General features: G+C 42.2%; 1 protein-coding gene across 3 annotated transcripts in view; it reads left to right on the forward strand.

The window, feature by feature from the left end:
- The window catches only part of XPR1 (xenotropic and polytropic retrovirus receptor 1), a 111,388-nt gene that overhangs the window by 80,381 nt on the left and 14,015 nt on the right, over positions 1-16,992 (forward strand). For 2 of the 3 annotated variants that reach the window (XM_086617944.1, XM_086617943.1), the window contains exons 4-10: positions 183-406; positions 4,468-4,617; positions 5,036-5,119; positions 5,618-5,699; positions 9,246-9,433; positions 9,665-9,844; positions 13,778-13,943. In XM_086617944.1, coding sequence (XP_086474070.1) covers positions 183-406; positions 4,468-4,617; positions 5,036-5,119; positions 5,618-5,699; positions 9,246-9,433; positions 9,665-9,844; positions 13,778-13,943 — 1,074 coding nt within the window. Of the gene's footprint in view, positions 1-182; positions 407-4,467; positions 4,618-5,035; positions 5,120-5,617; positions 5,700-9,245; positions 9,434-9,664; positions 9,845-13,777; positions 13,944-15,662; positions 15,855-16,992 lie in introns of all 3 variants that reach the window. The other variant, XM_086617942.1, reaches the window with a different exon arrangement.

Here is a 16,992-nt window from a genome sequence, read left to right on the forward strand (position 1 = left end):
TCGTAAGAAACACGCGGAGTTGTTGAATTTAACACTTAGTGGAGGAAGGCTGTGCAGCAGGTTACTCATGCAGTGCTTGTTACCTGCAGGCACGTTGTTTGAGGAAGAGGAATAGTGCTTTTTACAGGCTGGGTAGGAAGTTGCCATCCTCTCACCTGACTTTTCCCTTTCCTTGCTACCAGAAAAGCTTGCAGAAGCTCAGCGACGGTTTACGACTCTTCGGACTGAGTTACAGTCAACTTTGGATGCACAGAAAGAAGCCAGTGGGGCTTCCACGCTGCAGCGGCGCAGAAAGCCCGTCTTCCACCTATCCCATGAAGAGCGTGTCCAGCATAGGAATATCAAAGACCTGAAATTGGCCTTCAGCGAGCTCTACCTCAGCCTCATCTTACTGCAGAACTATCAGGTACCCACAAAAGGAGGTGGTTTTACAAAGCCCTGTGTGTACGTGTCTCTGTGCTTTGTGTGTCCTTGAATTGCCTCATTCAAGCCAGTTCTTGATTTCTTTTTTTATACTGGGATCCCAAAATGTTTTTAAAGAAAAGGCAGATGCCTAGCAGCCAGCAGCATACATCGTCTTGCTTTTTATTGAACTAGAGACGCTAAGCTGACCTGCGGAAGGACCTTCCTTCCTTCTTCCTTTTCTGGGTTGGCTGACCCCAGCATCCTTGGCCCAGGCATGGTCAGGACACGAAGTCACTTCGGGGTCTGCTTCTTCTGTAGCGTGTTGTTCTGTGCAGGGCTGGAGCTGGCAAGTTGGGGAAGAAGCTCTTTTATCTAATATTTGTAATGAAACTTGAAATGCTAACGTACTGTTTCCTCTTGGCGTTACCATGGTAGTGACTGTGACCTTGCTATATCAGAATTTCTTGTTAAAACATCCATTTTAAAAAAAAATGTTTTGAATTCTGTAGGGTACTGGCTCGTTAGCCTTGAAGTATGAAAAAACAAATCTTTAGTTGTACTTGGATTTGTGGGATGAAAGGGCATGGTAAATATTGCAGATGCTGATTTTGTTCCAAAAGTCTTGAAACAAAAAGCTGAAACTGTTAAGATCTTTTTTGCTGGGCTAGCTCTTTTGGTGTTAAATACTCCAAAATGCTTTCAAATGCCTTATTGTGGGGTTTTTTATCTTGTTAAATAAGAATGTTTGAACTTAAATTCACTGCAGCAGTATTTAGATCTTTACCAGTGTGGTACTGGGGAATTTTACTAAACAAAAATCACCATAAGGATTACTTGAATACCACTCTGCAGTACGGACAAAACTTAATTCTTCCAAAATTCTGAGTGTTTGTACCTCTCCTAAAACGATGTTATGTCCTTGAGCGCATGTGCATAGGCTGCCAACAATTACTCACTCTAGATGCCTCAACTGGAATTTCCTTGCTCTAATACTGGGTTTCCAGGTTGGAAAACCTTGGTCCAACTTGTATTAGAATATGCATCAAGCTGCCTTCTAGGGAAGCTCTTGGGAATGTGTTCAGACCACCTCTTACCAACATTATAACTATTTGGTTTTGTTGATTGAACAGACACGCCTCTGTGAGTCCTGAAAACAGGTTTTATAGTTGCAGAAACTATTTAAGGGTTTCTCAATAAAGCCCTTTAACTACTAGAGATAATTTCTAGTTCAAAATCCTGGGAAAGGTAGAGCATCCTTTACTTTTCAGGTACGGAGCAAAGCAGTGATACCTGCTGTGATTTCTTCACTCTTTTTTAAAAAAAAAACTTTTACTATTGGTTACAAAAATCACTTCTGAGGCTTGATGAAGAATTTAAATAGGGGATGACACAGATTGTTCCTTTGAAAAATATTTTCCTACTCTCTATCAGTGAACAAAGGCATCTTGCACATTATGTGTTTGCTTTTCGCTACCATGAATCCAGGCCCTTTGTATGTATACTAAATATTGATGTAAAACTCCTCTGGATTTGATAGCTTTCACAGTTTCCAAAGGGAGGAGAACTTCTTTCTACAACATAACTTCAAAGAGAGAATGAGAAAAAATTAGTTGAAATTGGTTTTGAAATTGAGGACAAGGAATGAAAGTACTAAACCAAACATAAACCCAAATCCCAGAGTACTGCTCGTAATCACTTCTGAGATTAGAATATAAGAACTAGGAGTATTCAAGGTGTTGAAGTTTGAGAAGGGAAAACAGTATCCTGGTGGGAAGATGATGTAGCTGAGGCCTTCGTGTAGGAGATAAAGTGAAGTTACCAGCAAATTCCTCAGGACTGAAGCAAGAGCCAAGTGTTCATTGCTAAAGTACACAAACCCAACATCAAGCAAAACTATAACTTGTCTCCAGGGCAGCTGTTACTTTTTTAACTTACCAGTGATTAAACTTCTGATAAAATTAACTTACTATTAACAGTAATATATTATTCTAGAGTATGTACACATATAAATAAATCTATATATTTAAAATACTGTGGTTTAGAACAAACAAATCTTGAGAAGTTAAGTATATGGTATATACTTATATATAGGTTAATACACTTGTGGAGCAATTAATGGAGGTTGAATCAGACTTATTGAACTGCTGTGCATTTGCCTTGCTGGTGCGTTTCCTGATACGCATTTGCCTGATACTTCATTCCTGATATGAACAAATATTTTTGAGTCCACTGTTTGATCCTACTTGATCTTGCATAATATTATTGCATAAGTTGCACTGTTGTTTTTTTCACCTTTAATGACAAAACATACCATTAGTTGATTCACTTCAATGAATTTGATTAGCATCCAGCAGAAATGGAAGTCAGGCTTGGAGAAAGCCCCTTGCCAAATAAAAGCAACATGAGCAGAAAGAATAGCAAACATCTGACTGCATAAATGATGTTTGACTGTTCTGTTTCACAGTTCCATCGCTGTGTGTTCCTTGTCAGAAGTACCACTGTAACCAACAGTGTTTTTACCATGCACTTTGGGGTTGCAGAATTTTTGCAGCCAGAGGATGAGATGCCACTGGAGAGGTTTCAGAGTGTCTGGTCTAACCGTGACCAACCTGCCAGTGCACACTGGAGTTGGCTGTGATAGCACACATGGGTAGATAAAGTGAGGTCAGTTCAGGCTACAGAAAAATTTCTGACCAAAATCATCATTTTGTTGCATGTTTTCATTTCAAATGTATGAAATAGTGATCTTCTCTCCCTGGGTGGAATGCTGGCTTTCTAATAGAAAGTAATTAAAGTCTTTTGTCTGCAATAATGCAGATCGTTAATGCATTGGCTTCCTGCCCCTGTCTCCCTAGACTCATTTCCCCACCTATACGGTAGGGTTCTGGTATTAAATCACGCTAAGCATAATTAGATTGAAAATAATTTCAGTGAGTAGTTGGCGCCTTTCCCCAGGGCATTGGATTTTGCTGTTTTCTGTTTTTCTTTCCAAGCTACTTTCTAAGCTTTTTTAGAAGTGAGTCTTGCCGTGGTCTGTCTGCATTCCTGCTGTTGCTTGAATGAAACACTGAGTCTTTTGGGTGGCGTTTTCTGTATAATGAAATGGAGGATTTCAAATGCATCTTGTCACAGCAATTGCCTACAGTGTGATGACCTCCACCTATCTTAGTCACTGTGCATTAGAAGGGTGTTGGTAACTTGGAAGTCAACCATTAATGCGTGTTTTAATGCAGCATCGTGTGCTTATCTCGACAGACTAGAGAGTTGCATCTTCCACATCTGCAAAGCCTAAGCTAGTTTTGCAGTTGTCATGCAGTGCACTCCGTGGAAAAGGGTGCTGTTATGGGGATGATCTTGTCTGGATTTAATCTGCAGCATTTAAAATGTTCACAAGTGTTCTGTTGTACAAGGATTTCCCTTCTGTAATGCGCTTATCTGGACAACTTGATTTGAAACCAATGTGAAGTTTAAAGAAACTAGAAGTCAGTAGTCTAGCCTTTTCCAAAGGGAAAATGCCTTGAAGGATTGGTAATGATTCTGAGAGTTGTTTCAAAACATGGTCTTTCTGCAGCTCTGTGTTTTTAAGAGCTCATTACAACTAGTGTAAATCCAGAGGCCAGTTGCCGAGTTGCAGTGCCTGGGACGAACGCAGTAAGGTGTACTTGGACAGGGGGAGCGGGTCTTGAAATAACTTTGAGCATCCAAGTTTTGAGTATGTTAAAGGTTATTTGTCTTCAGTGAGGTTTCATCAGGAATGTTGTCACTTTCTGCATTAAGGAGGAAATTGGCAGTGATTTACCTTTTCAGGGAATATGAGGTTTAGGTAGTTCCCTGCAAATCAGTTACCTCTTATGTCCTTGAGTCCCATGGGTTTTTTTCTGTAGGATATATATTACTTCTAATAAAGTAATAACTCAAAAACTTCCTGACAATAGATGCAATAATTTTGATTCTTCTTATTAACCATTCCTTTTTTGCTAGCACTGGAAATATAACCATTTAACTTTCTTGGGAGCTGGCTGCGGTTAAAAGCCAGTAACTGTTTTTTCCCCTCGTCTGCAGAACCTGAACTTCACTGGCTTCCGCAAGATCTTAAAGAAGCATGACAAGAACCTGGATACAGCGCGGGGGGCGGAATGGCGGGTGGACGAGGTGGAGGTGGCACCATTCTACACCTGCAAGAAGATCAACCAGCTTATCTCCGAAACAGAGGTAAAGATGTTAGTCTGGGCACTGCTCCTCTTAACTAGAAAATAATGTTTCCTTGTTCACTACTGATTCCTAGAATGTTTCGCCCTCTCTATAGCTTGTATTCACCACCAAGACAACCATTAATTGATTTTTGAAATGCCGCTGATTTCTAGCACTGCTTACGCAAATTGGGGTATGTTCTTTTCAGCTGGTAACTTTTTTCTCTGAAAAGCTCACGCAGGATTAGCTTGTCTTGTGTAATAACTTGATGCAGCGTGGCGAGCTTTTCATATCTTTGTTACCAGGTATTAGAAGAGTATTGGGCCAGGGCTCAAAGGCAACTTAGAAGTCAACCGCTATTTTTTGTTTTCGTTTTAGTGCAGTATCATGTGCATATCGTTAGAATGAACTTCTGTGATGTATATCTTTATCTCCTTAGGAAGTGGTGACCAACGAGTTAGAAGATGGAGACAGACAGAAGGCTATGAAACGTTTGCGTGTTCCACCTTTAGGAGCAGCTCAGGTGAGAGATCGAGTTATGTAGCAAAGCTGCTTCTCCAGCTTGTCAAGGTGCCAAATTAGATTCAGCATTTGAACAAAGTAGTGAAAATAATTGCTGTAAGCATGCTCCGCAAATTGTGAGGGGGCACGGTCACATAATCTGCTTTGGTTCCGGAAGATTTGGAAATAGCTTACTTACTATTCCTAATGCATACAGACAAGGTAATGAAGGGATGAGATAAATAGTAAAAGGAAATTTGTGCTAATAGTAACATATGCTTAGTGTTTGTGTGGTCTGGTATGTTTTTCAAAGGGCGTTGAGATGCCCAAGCTCTGTTTCAACACAGCAGTGACACAGGCAAGAGTATTATGCAGCATGTTCAGTTTAAAAAAACCTCACTTCAAGAGCACGATCAGAGATCAGAACATTGCATCCCTGATTTTAAATGTACTCTGCAAATTAGTCTGACTTTGTTAACCTATTTACTCTGTTTTAATTTCACTATTGCTTTGTTCACAGCCTGTACCAGCCTGGACTACATTCAGGGTTGGATTGTTCTGTGGGTTGTTCATTGCACTGAACATCACTGTCATACTTTCAGGTGGGTATCCTTGGCTGGGCCCGACTGGCTGCCATACCTTGGCTTGGATGTGTTCTCATCACTTTAGCAAAGGCCTGGACCTGAACTGGGTTGGTCAGGATGTTCTGGATTAAATCAGCCTGAGTCAGATCACTCTGTTGTGAATTACTAGTTCTGCTCAGAAATAGGTTGCGATTTTTCTCATGTTGTATATGTGTATTTTGGACTTTGAATGTATTATTGTTTGTTCTCCTGGTTTCCTCCTTGTTCTTGGAGAGGTATTCTGGAGGTGTGACATCCATGTACAAAGACAGGTTTCTGTTATTGTTATGTGAACACACAGCCCTCTCGCCCACCTTGAGAGAGGTGCTTGTAGAACTTGAGTTTTGCATGGTACTGACTCCCTATAGAGAATGAGACCAAACACAGAGCCACGTGGGCACCATGCCAATCAGGCCATTTTCATGTAGAAAATTCTAGGATTTCAATGCCTCATACCTATTAATGGAATTAACTGAATTTTCCTTATTGGCAGATTTTGGCAAGATTGTTTAAAATCTGCAGTAAATTATTGCCCGTCTCAGGCCTTGGTTTTGTTCTGCTTTGTGCCTTCTGAGTTTGGTCTCTGATTAGAGTAAAAGCCATGTTACTACTGTAGATCCAGCTACACTGCTTGATCGCAACCGACTTTACTAATTGTGTGTGTGATTTCAGTAGTGTTGTAACTTGCTTAAGTGGCACAAAGGAAAAGGCTTAACAAATCAACCTACAAGCTCTTGCTTTAGGGAAAGCCCATGTCTGTGTTTTTGACTTAAAAGAATTTTTAATCAGATGTTTCTGTAATTGAATCCAGTCATCTCTTGGGATGAAATGTCTCTGTTTGAGAAGCTGTTTGCAGTGCTTCCCATTTGGTGGTCTTATGGTAGAGGCAGAAAGTTGACCTGTCTGCATGAAGGGTCCATTTAATGTGTAGAAGCTGTTCTTTATTCATTATATCTTTTTTTTTCTGTTACTTACATGTTTGATCTTTGTGCGAGATGCAAATATGATTGAAGCTGGTTGTGTTTGCTTTATCTCTCAGTATTAAGAATGAAAAAGTGACACAGTTGTGAGAATGAATTCATAAAAATGATTGTATCTCTGAAGCAGATGTAACTAACCTAGTGCAGATAATAGGTATATTTGTATCAGCAGACATGATCTGATCTCTGTGCTTTATTTCAGATATTGGACAAAAACTGTATTCTAACTGCAAAGTGTTTGGTTTTAATTGGGTATTACTTTGCTAACCTCTCTGCTACTTTTGCCAAAATGGTTTTTATGATTTGATTGAGTAAGGATTTTGGTGTTGTATGTGTAGGGTCTGTGAAACAGCATTAGAATATGACTTCTAATAGTAAACCACTTTTGTATTGCCTGATTTGAAAACTAGAACAGCAACGTTTTACAGAGATGAGCTCATAATAACTCGGGGTCTGTTAAAGTCAGCAAATGCTATAGGTGGATCCCAGGAGGATGTCACCCTAAAGAGTATGAATTTTGAGGCCTCACTCTTTCTGTATCAGCTTTCCTAGGTGCCAAGCTAGTGTGTAATTGAGATTGAAAGTTCATGGAAATGAGCACATGTTTTTTAACCAGGAACCTGTAAGATTTTCTGCAAAATCTCCAGACTCTTGCTGCAGCAGTGCCCTGTCTCTCTTGTTTGAGAATCAGACTGCGATGCTGTTGGGCTTGTCACCAGGGACGTCTTCCTCTCTGAGTGCCTTGTTCAGAGCCTGCACTTGCTGAAAGGGATGAGTTGGTCGAGTGTCACGTACCTGCTGGCTCTAGGAGGTGACTTTGCTTGGATTGCATTTACATGGAAACAGTACATGAATTTGGAAAACCTCTTTGCCTCAGTAGTGCAGAGCCCTGGACTGGGTCACACCAGTTGGAGACCTTCTACCCACCTTTGCTGGGCTCTTCCCTGCAAGCGGAGTTCCTCGAGGATCTGCAGTCAGACTGCTCGGCTGTGGTGAAGAAAATGGTTCAGTTAGGAAACACGAAAAGAGAATCAGTTCTAGCCTTCATACCGCGGAAGCTCCACTAGATAGGGTCTTGGTGTCAGAGGAGAGAATAACAGAAATACTCTTAGCTTCCGTGCGTTATCATCTCAGCTGCTTGTACTGTTCAGTATCTGCTTTTTCTGCAGAACTGGCTGCTGTTCCACACTGCGATTATGGTCCTCTCTCACCCTGAGAGTCCAGAAATGAGATTAGCATGCTTTAGCTATTTAAGTCGTATGCTGTACTGTCGTATTGAACTGTGTTCACCTCAGGATAAACCTTTCTCTGGGTGTTCTGTCTCGAATAGCACACAACACATCCGTCCTATTCTGTCTGGTCGTTTCTTACTCAGTTTTTTGGAAGTTACCGTGTCCTGTTTGGAAGCACCTCCCTTGGTTTTGTCTGCAGGTGTTTCAGATTAAAATTTGAAATGCTACTTTTGCAATTCCATGCTTAAGACTCATTTCTTTCAGGTTCTTCAGGGTGTCTGTCATTTCTGACCAAAATTTGACTCTCTCTTGCCTGAATCCAATAGTCTCTTGAAGTTTTAAATTTAAAGCCACGGTTTTTGAGTCGTTGTTCCTTCCACAGTTTTCCTCCGTGATTTTATGTGGTATGAGGTACAGGTGCTGAACACATGAAACTTCTTATGGATATGCTTTCTCTGAAGAAAAGTTTGAAAAACTTGGGGCTGTAATTTAGACAGGAAGGTTTGTGGGAATAAATTCTTCACATCAATTCTGTAAAACTGCACATTCTTTTTTTCTCCCCTTTAAAAAGCATGCGGGTGAGAAACACTCAGTGAAACTGAAATTGAGGATTCAAATAACTGTGTTTGTGCTTTTCTCATAAAACCTGTACAGGGCAACCAGGGGATGGTATTTTGCAAAGAGGCTTGTGCTAGAGGAAGCTGCTGCTGGATAAGGCTGGTCTTTGTTTGAAATTAAGCAAATTTATTTCCAAAACCCTGACGCCCGAACAAAGGAAGCAACAGGCTTTCCAGTATTGCTGCCTTATGTTGGGTTTTCTGTTTGGGTGCAGCTGGCTATTATATTGCTAGTTATGAATATGTATTACATCACAGATGTACTGAGTTCAGTGATTAAGGCGTGGTTTAGCATTGTTTTTAAATGCTGTAAATGGTTTTTCTTGGTTTTGTGGGGAGCTGAAGTATTTGTGCCTCCGTCTGTTGGGATGTCATCTCCATTAAACCAGAACATTTAAGTGCATATAGTTACAATTTATGCTAGTGCTGTCCCTCATGCCTGTAGCGTGAGACAGGAAACTTAGATGCTGCTAATGACCCGACTATACCAGTTTCCCCAGAATACTCCTAAATCCTCTGACAGGTTGGGCAAAAAGTCCTCCTCTTGCTGGTGTATGTGGGTGCTTACAAGTGTACCCTGTTTTCATGGGGTGCAGCCAGGGATTTGAGAGCCAGCATAAAGCAGCAGAGCACAGATTTGCTTTGTGACATGACTTGTGCTATCACTAAGGTCGTTTTACTTTTTGTCTTTGCCAGGTGTGGCTTTTATAGATGGACCAAATGTGTGGCCACTGGTGAGAATCTATCGAGGTGGCTTTCTCCTCATAGAATTCCTCTTTCTCCTGGGTATCAACACGTATGGCTGGAGACAAGCTGGAGTGAATCACGTCCTCATCTTCGAACTCAATCCCCGCAGCAACTTGTCCCATCAACATCTCTTTGAGGTAAACAGCATAGGTTGTAGGAGTGGTTGAGCTGTGCGGCGTATCTCGAGGATAAATCCTGCGCCGTTTCCTGGCAAGGAGTTCTAACACAATTAGAAGAGGAAGTTGCTGAAGTCTGATTAGATTACAGGATTGAGCGCTGCTCTCTCTTTTCTTATAATGAGAATTCATGGTAGGTTTCAGAGCTATGTTTTCATGAGGTATCTATGTGTTTTTTCTGTCTTCTTGTAGATTGCTGGTTTCCTGGGGGTTTTGTGGTGCCTGAGCCTGCTGGCATGTATATATGGTAAATTCACCTACATCCCTATGCAGGTGAATCCACTCATCTTGTATGGCTTCATGCTGCTTTTTCTCATCAACCCTACCAAAACCTTATATTACAAGTCCCGTTTTTGGCTGCTTAAACTATTGGTAAGTCTCAAACCTGATGTAAATAAATAAAAAATGCTGTAGCTGAGCAGTAGCAGTTAAGTATATACAGGCATCACTAATCTTCAGGAAAGAGGGATGCTTATACCACTGTGTATTCGTAGAGCAGACCTGATAAGGTATTGACTGCAAATGGTTGTTGAGCGTGGCTTTACAGAAGCAACTTCTGCTTGTCTGTACCAGTCCATCATTATCTTCCTATTCCAGGTAGCTACTTGTTAATCTTCCCATAGACAGGTGCATACATACTTTTGCTCATATGGAAACACTCGGATATCTCTGCTTGTTTGTTCCTTAATGGAGTGAAACAGTTTGGTTTGGGTTACGATGGTTACGTAAGGCTGCACGGGTGCTCCTCAGCCCAAACTGGATGAGTGCCAGCATTGAGAGGGTTCACTGATGGAGAGGGAACTGCTTATAAAATTATGTTGATGGGTGGAAGTTTTTTTCAGCAGATCCTTTTGTCGTCTTAAACTATTGATTTTTAGACCCAGCTCCTATTTTCCTGGTAAGATAAATCTGGTAAATTGAATGTAAATATGTTTGCTACTTCAGTGCTCCAGTTATAGGTGGGAGCTCCAAAAGAACACTTTTCAAACTTGTTGGATGGCTCATCAGTTTCTTCCCAAATGGCTGTTTCACACGTTCATCCCACCCTGTACGCCCTTTTAAATTAACTTTAATCAAGCTGGTTCCCTCGATACCTTATTCTTGCTGGAACTGCTCTGAGAGCATCAGGCGGAAGAGGGTTTGGCTGGCTGATGTTATTCATAGAATCATTTTAATGCCAATTAAAACAATTAACTTTATCTGGAACATGACAAAGATGAAACGTAGAATCATGCTTCAAGCGTGTGCGTGCAGGTACACACGCAGCTAGTTAACCTCTGTGCGCTTACCTCTGGTATTTGATTTGCTAGCTTACTATTATTTCAGTTTCTTCCTTTTTTTGCCTCCCAGCGTTCAGCCACCTCTCATAGATGTACCTCTAGTCCCAAGCCTCATTATTCTTACTGCTGTCCCTTGGTGCTAGGGGAAGCACTGGAAGTGCTCTGACCATGTGAGCAATATCTGTGCTGATTTGCCTTAATGTCTTAACGGTGAGATTTTTCAGTCTTCATAGAGCTCTTAGTTCCCAGTACCTGCTCTATCCCAGCTATCTCTAGACTACGCTGCAGTCTGTGATACGGACGTGTCTTTGAGTGTGCAGAGGCCAATTCATCCTGAGGTCTCCCGGGGAGAAAAGCTTCATCAAAATGCAGGATCACCTTAATGGTGGAAAATGACCCAGTACATCTGACTGTGTGTTATGTGGAAGTGGAGGAGGGGAAAGGCCAGCAAACCACTTAAAGAGTAGCCGTTAGGCTTTTCTAATTTTTATTGTATGTAATGGCTGGCTAGGTGTATTTTATTTCTCCTCACAAATGCCAGCAGCTATTCTGGGTGAAAGGAGATTTCAATAGGGCAATTTTTAGAACTGTGCTGTTCACACAGATTCTGGTTTAATGAGAGTTTTAATTCACATGCTTGATATGTTTCATTTCTAGCCAAAATGAAGTCTGACATATGAGGTGTATTAGAGCATTACTGCTACCTTCAATTTTTCTAGAACCAAATCAGGAACGTACTTCAGTGTCTTTTAGCATTTTCTGACGGATCTAAAGGCCTTCCGCCACCCACCCATGATCACCAACAACTGCTTGTTGGTACTTATGAGCAGGATCTGGTTTTGATCATCCCTGACGGACTACAAGTTGCACTTGAATTGGTCTTCCTCTGAATGAAAAAGGTTATTTAGCTGGTAGGAAGTTTAATTCCCATGTCAGGCTCTTCTTTCTTGCCTACATGGCATCCTGCTTAGGTGAGCGTTCTTTGCCCTTTCGCTGCCGATGAGACACCCATGAATGTACTTGTGTAGGCTGAGGAGAGCGACTCGCCGGGAGGAATCGGATCCGAGCACAGGGGACGGCACAGCGTCTGCGTGCCCACGCTCTCTGCAGGGCGCCGAAATGGCCAAACAACTGTAGGGAGCCTGTCTGAGAGGTGAAAATCTAGGAAGTGTTTCACTCCAGCTCATATATCTGCTGTCTCAGCGCTTATTAAAACTGCAGTAATCAGCAGCAGGAAGTCTGTGCTTGGACTGTGGAACCGTTGATATATAACTGCAACCGATTACTTGAAACCGAAGTTCAGCGCCAGCTTTTGGTATTTTATGACTTGTGGCCCATCTTCACTGGAGATGTTGCAGACACTTCTCGGATGGGAAGTGAGGCGTTGCCAGTGGTACCCGCTGGTGGCTGGGCTGTAACTCTAGCTGTGCCCGGGCAGTGTGTGGCAGCAGTTGGAAACCACGGCACCTGACACGCGGGGTTCAGAGGGTTTGAATGGCAGCTCGGGCTCTTGAGGATGGTTGAGTGAGATACCAGTGCCTTAGCTAGGTTGTGTACATGTCCGCTGACTCCGCTGTCACCTTTAGGTGGAAAGCTTCTACTCTCTTCTGCTCTCTTAAAAGTTTTATGCTGTCATCTGGCAGTGCCTGAGTGTTTCTCCCTCAATTAAAAAACAACAAGGATTCTATTAATTTCTTCTTTTTTTTTTTTTCCCCCAGAGAGATCTCTCTGTAAAGATGTTTTCACATTTCATTTGTTTGACTTGATTTTTGTTTCCAGAAAAAAAAAATAAATCCTGTGATGAAGCAGGTCAAGATAGCATCAGGGAGTGCTGGTAAAACGGAGGAAGGACCTTTTGAAAAGAAAGGCTGACGTAGCTTCTCTGACCTCTGCAGAAACTGTTCTGCAGCTGGACTGCTTTGAGGAGAGACCTCCCTAACGGCCGGCCCTGTTTGAGCCTTTGTAATAGCTGCCGTCCTACATGAGCACAGTGCTTTCTGGGTCAAGATCCATATCTGCTTTATGCCACTAAGTCTTAATCCCCTATTTGGCTTTGAAATTTAGGACCAGAGCCTTAAATTGCCATGACAAGCTGACGGGAATGTGTCGGTCCTTTCCCGGGTTTCTGTAACTGTGTACCCTATAGATTAATAAGGAGAGCAATATAAAAGATCAGTGCTAGCCTGGGCTTTCATTAATTTAAAGGTTCATAAATCTCCAGGCTCCCGGATGGTGCTGGTGCTGTCTCTTTGAGAAATTGGCCGTTAGTAACTCTAACTAACTGGGTAGAGAGAGTTGTAATCAAAGGTAATGGACCATGAAAACTGTCTGGTTTGAAAGTAGCAAAACTGCTGTTAAGGCTTAGAGGGAAAGTGGACGGGGATTGAGGGGGAGTCTAATTGACAGTCAAGAGGATTTCCTCTGCCCTTTCTTTAACTCTTTCCCTGCTAGAGGGCTTGGGAGATCCGGCAGTAATAATCCTCACTCTTCTAACTTCTAACGCCAAAGAACAAACTCGTGTTAAGTAAAACGAGCCAGGATCAGGCTAATGGCTGTGCTGAGGGTCTATAATCTGACTGACCTGAAGTGTGAGGGAGAAGATAAGTGTGCAAGATGTCAATAGATGTGATGTAAATGCCTGAAAGTAAGTGCTGATCAAAATGAGGAGCAACGGAGAACCAGAGCTGCGTAAGGCTCTTACACAGAGACTGGGAGTTTCTGGGAAACAGCTTGATTGGAGGAGACTGGGCTCTTCTGCCAGTAAAAAAAAAAAAAAAAGGTGGGGGAGACATGAGTAGTTGCACACAGGAGCAGGAAAACAGGAATGTTATTTGTACTAAAAGTGAGGAGACAGTTATCTTTTTTTTTTGTCAGCAGGAGCGAAAGGTCAGCAATAAATCTTCAAGCGTTTCTGTTATTTCCATATTTGTTCAATGCTGTGATGTCCTGCCACTGCATTTAGATGTCTTTGACGCTATGTCATGAATTATTCCTTTTTTTTTTTCTTTTTCCCTCCCCCTGACAGTTTCGAGTGTTCACTGCTCCCTTCCACAAGGTAGGCTTCGCAGATTTCTGGCTGGCTGATCAACTCAACAGCCTGGTCGTGATACTCATGGATCTGGAATACATGATCTGCTTCTACAGCTTTGAGGTTCAGTGGGAGGACAACGCTGGACTTCTGGCAAACACAGGTAGAATAATGCTGATGACCCATGCAAATGTGGTCAAAATGACCTGAAAAACACTGAGCAAGGCAACTTCATAATCATCTGTCTGTTTTGAAGAGGGCTACCAGTGACATAGGAAATTAAATAATTTGCGTTTCTTGTAAACACAGCATTAGAGAGATTCTGCCCTTTCTTGTTTCCATCCAGAGAAATGGAATTTCACATCTGTGTTCATTTCCTAATCCAGTCATTTGGCCCGATGTGTGTATTCATCAAAGAATTGAGACACAGCACTTCTTGATTGGAAAGAGAAATCCATTTTCCTGGCATTGTTGTTTTATTTCATAGTGGTTTATCTGTGTATTTGCTTTTAGCCTGTTCCTGTTGCTCAGCATGAAATTGAGTTGCGTGAGCTTGTTAACCACCATTTTCTGTGCTGTAGCCTGCTTCTTACAGGCTCCATCGCAGTACCCTAAAGCAAAAAAGGGTGGAGAAACTTCCTCAGAGCTTGTTAGTGCCACCCCATATTCAATTAGAGCTGCTGCTGTGACGCCAGGGTTGTGCGTGCTCTGCCTCATCTCTCCTTTCTAGCCAGAAGAGCTGCAGAGTTGGCATATGAATTTTGACTTTGGCCTTCCCGGTGGCAAAATAGTACCTGTCTCCTCCTGGGTTGAGCTGTTGTCTTTCCTTTTTAAGCAGTGACTGCTGACAAATCGTGTTGTCTGATGGTTTTGACACTTGCCGAAAGAATTAGCAGTATGCTTCAATGAGCATCAGCGTTCACTTTGTTCTTCCAATCTGTCTGATCTTTCTCTTCCCTTTAAGACAGCGTTGGAAGTAACTATATATTTATTTATTAGAAATAAAAAATCAAGCAACTGAGTGGCTAACAACTTGTCCTCTTCCAATCCAAACAGTGGAATGATAGCGTAGTGCTTTGGGCTAAGTATCAGCTAAGAACTTGTCTCCGTTAGTCTGAATAAGAAGCGAATGTTTGTTGGTCGTGGAGTGTTTGATTTATATGTGCTGATCGAGAGAGCATAAGGATATGGCATGCTTGGAGGTTCCAGCAAAGCTGGGGTTTTCCAGGTCATTTCCTCAATAAAAAGGCAGCTTTCAAACATCAGGGGTGTGACACAATGTCATGTTGGTGTAGTTACCTCTCACCCCAGTTGTTTGTGGTTTTTTTTCTTAAAAAGACAAAAAAAAAAATCCCAAACACATACTGAAATATGTTTTTTTCCTCCTACAATATACAAGAAAAATGGGTCAAGGACATCTTAGGCAAAATAGTCTTTTTGAGCTGTCCTGCAGAGTTTGAAAATGCTCTCCCATTTATGCACAAAAACTCAGTGTCGAAGGCCTTTTGTAATTCCATCCTCCATTTGATTATTCACAGTACTGCCAACAGCACAAAATAAATTTTAAAACAGATTAGAAATAATCCTCTTGCATGTTAATTATACTGGCAGCAGTGAAAGGGTTAGACGATGATCTGTCTGGAGGCGTTATTGATGTGATGTCACCTGAATACCTCTGAGGTGGAGTAAAGGGCTTCAGGATGCTTTCTGGTGATGAGCTTCTCGCTGTACTGGATGTGCGTCTGCATACATGTGTGTGCCGAAGTATAAGGCATTGGTGGGGAATTGCTTTCGTGTCAAGTGATGTTACTTTTACGGAAAGGAAGACGATAGGAGTTCTTAAACTTGCTAACTCTTTGTCCCTGAAACCTTTTTCCTGCAGATAATCAGATTTGTTACAGCTACTCCTACGGAGTGAGAGCAGTTGTCCAGTGCATCCCTGCTTGGTTGCGATTCATCCAGTGCCTGCGCCGTTACCGTGATAACAAACGGGCCTTTCATCTGGTTAATGCTGGAAAATATTCCACCACCTTCTTCGTGGTGACATTTGCAGCCCTCTACAACACTCACAAAGGTATTGGTCGTTTTGGAAAACCCTTTGCAAGTCACAGGATTTGCTTTTTACGTGGGAGAAGCTCAGAATTTGGCATCCTGTTGAAGTGTGAGCTTTTGGCACCTGTGAAACATCTCAGTGGAAAGGCAAAGGCCTGCCTAGCTTGCAAAGAGTATTTTAAGATCTTCTTTTAGGTATTTTTCACATACCTGGTCTGCTTAGAACTGCGCTTCTGGAGTGTGAGAGAGAATTTTCAGGTTTTTCTTGTGAAAGGAGAAAACTGAAATACCTGTCAGTTTTTGCTGTGAAAGGAGGTTGAAAGAGAGATGTATAAGGAAAAAGGATGACATAGGAAACACTTATCCTGTGGCATTCATGAATAGCCAGCCTGGATCACCCAAATAAAGTCGGTCCATCCTTCCTGAGTGTGGAGAGATGTGCACAGTGCTGGAAAAATGCCCTCTCTGGATTTTCCTGTGTGTTATCCATGTTTTTTCTGCAGCTGGTAGGAGTTGTTTCCAATCCATTTAACTGCAGATTGAGCTCTGATCCCTGAAAGTTCCCCATCTCCCTGGAAACGACAATTACTTGATTCTACTCTTGTACTGAAGGAAAAAGCTTTTAGTTTCTGCACTTCAGGCAGTCGCCCTGCCTTTCATTGTTCTGAAGTCCTAAGAGCTGTATTCTTCTGTTTGAAAATATATGCCTCCTGTATCTCCAGAAATTAGCAACCGCACGGGCTCGCGAGCAATTACGTCTCCTGAAATACGATTGTGGCGAGGCAGGGAGAAGTGTTCAGAGCATGCTGCTAGTTAACGTGCTCGTTTGCTCAGTGACATTCTGCAGCTCCTCAGTTCCAGCCCTGCAGTCCAGTTAGTCACTGCTGCCAAACCCCGAGATGAGACAAATACAGATTGCCTGGCTATAGTCACTGCTTATATGTTTTTATATACAGTGCCTGCTCTGGGGAGGCTGACTAATGCTTCTCCTTCCTAGGGGGAACGCTCTGGCAGGGCTTTCTGTGGGAAGGTTGGGGTAGGTTTGAAACCAAGAGGAAACCCAGCATCTGTTAAAATGTCCTGTTGAAGAATTTGACCTCTCTCTACTCCCCTCGAAGTTTGCACCCGCGCCAGTGCCGCTGACCCTTGTTCTTGTTGCT

The sequence above is a fragment of the Tauraco erythrolophus genome, chromosome 10 (genome assembly GCF_009769465.1).
Source record: "Tauraco erythrolophus isolate bTauEry1 chromosome 10, bTauEry1.pri, whole genome shotgun sequence".
Taxonomy (NCBI): domain Eukaryota; kingdom Metazoa; phylum Chordata; class Aves; order Musophagiformes; family Musophagidae; genus Tauraco; species Tauraco erythrolophus.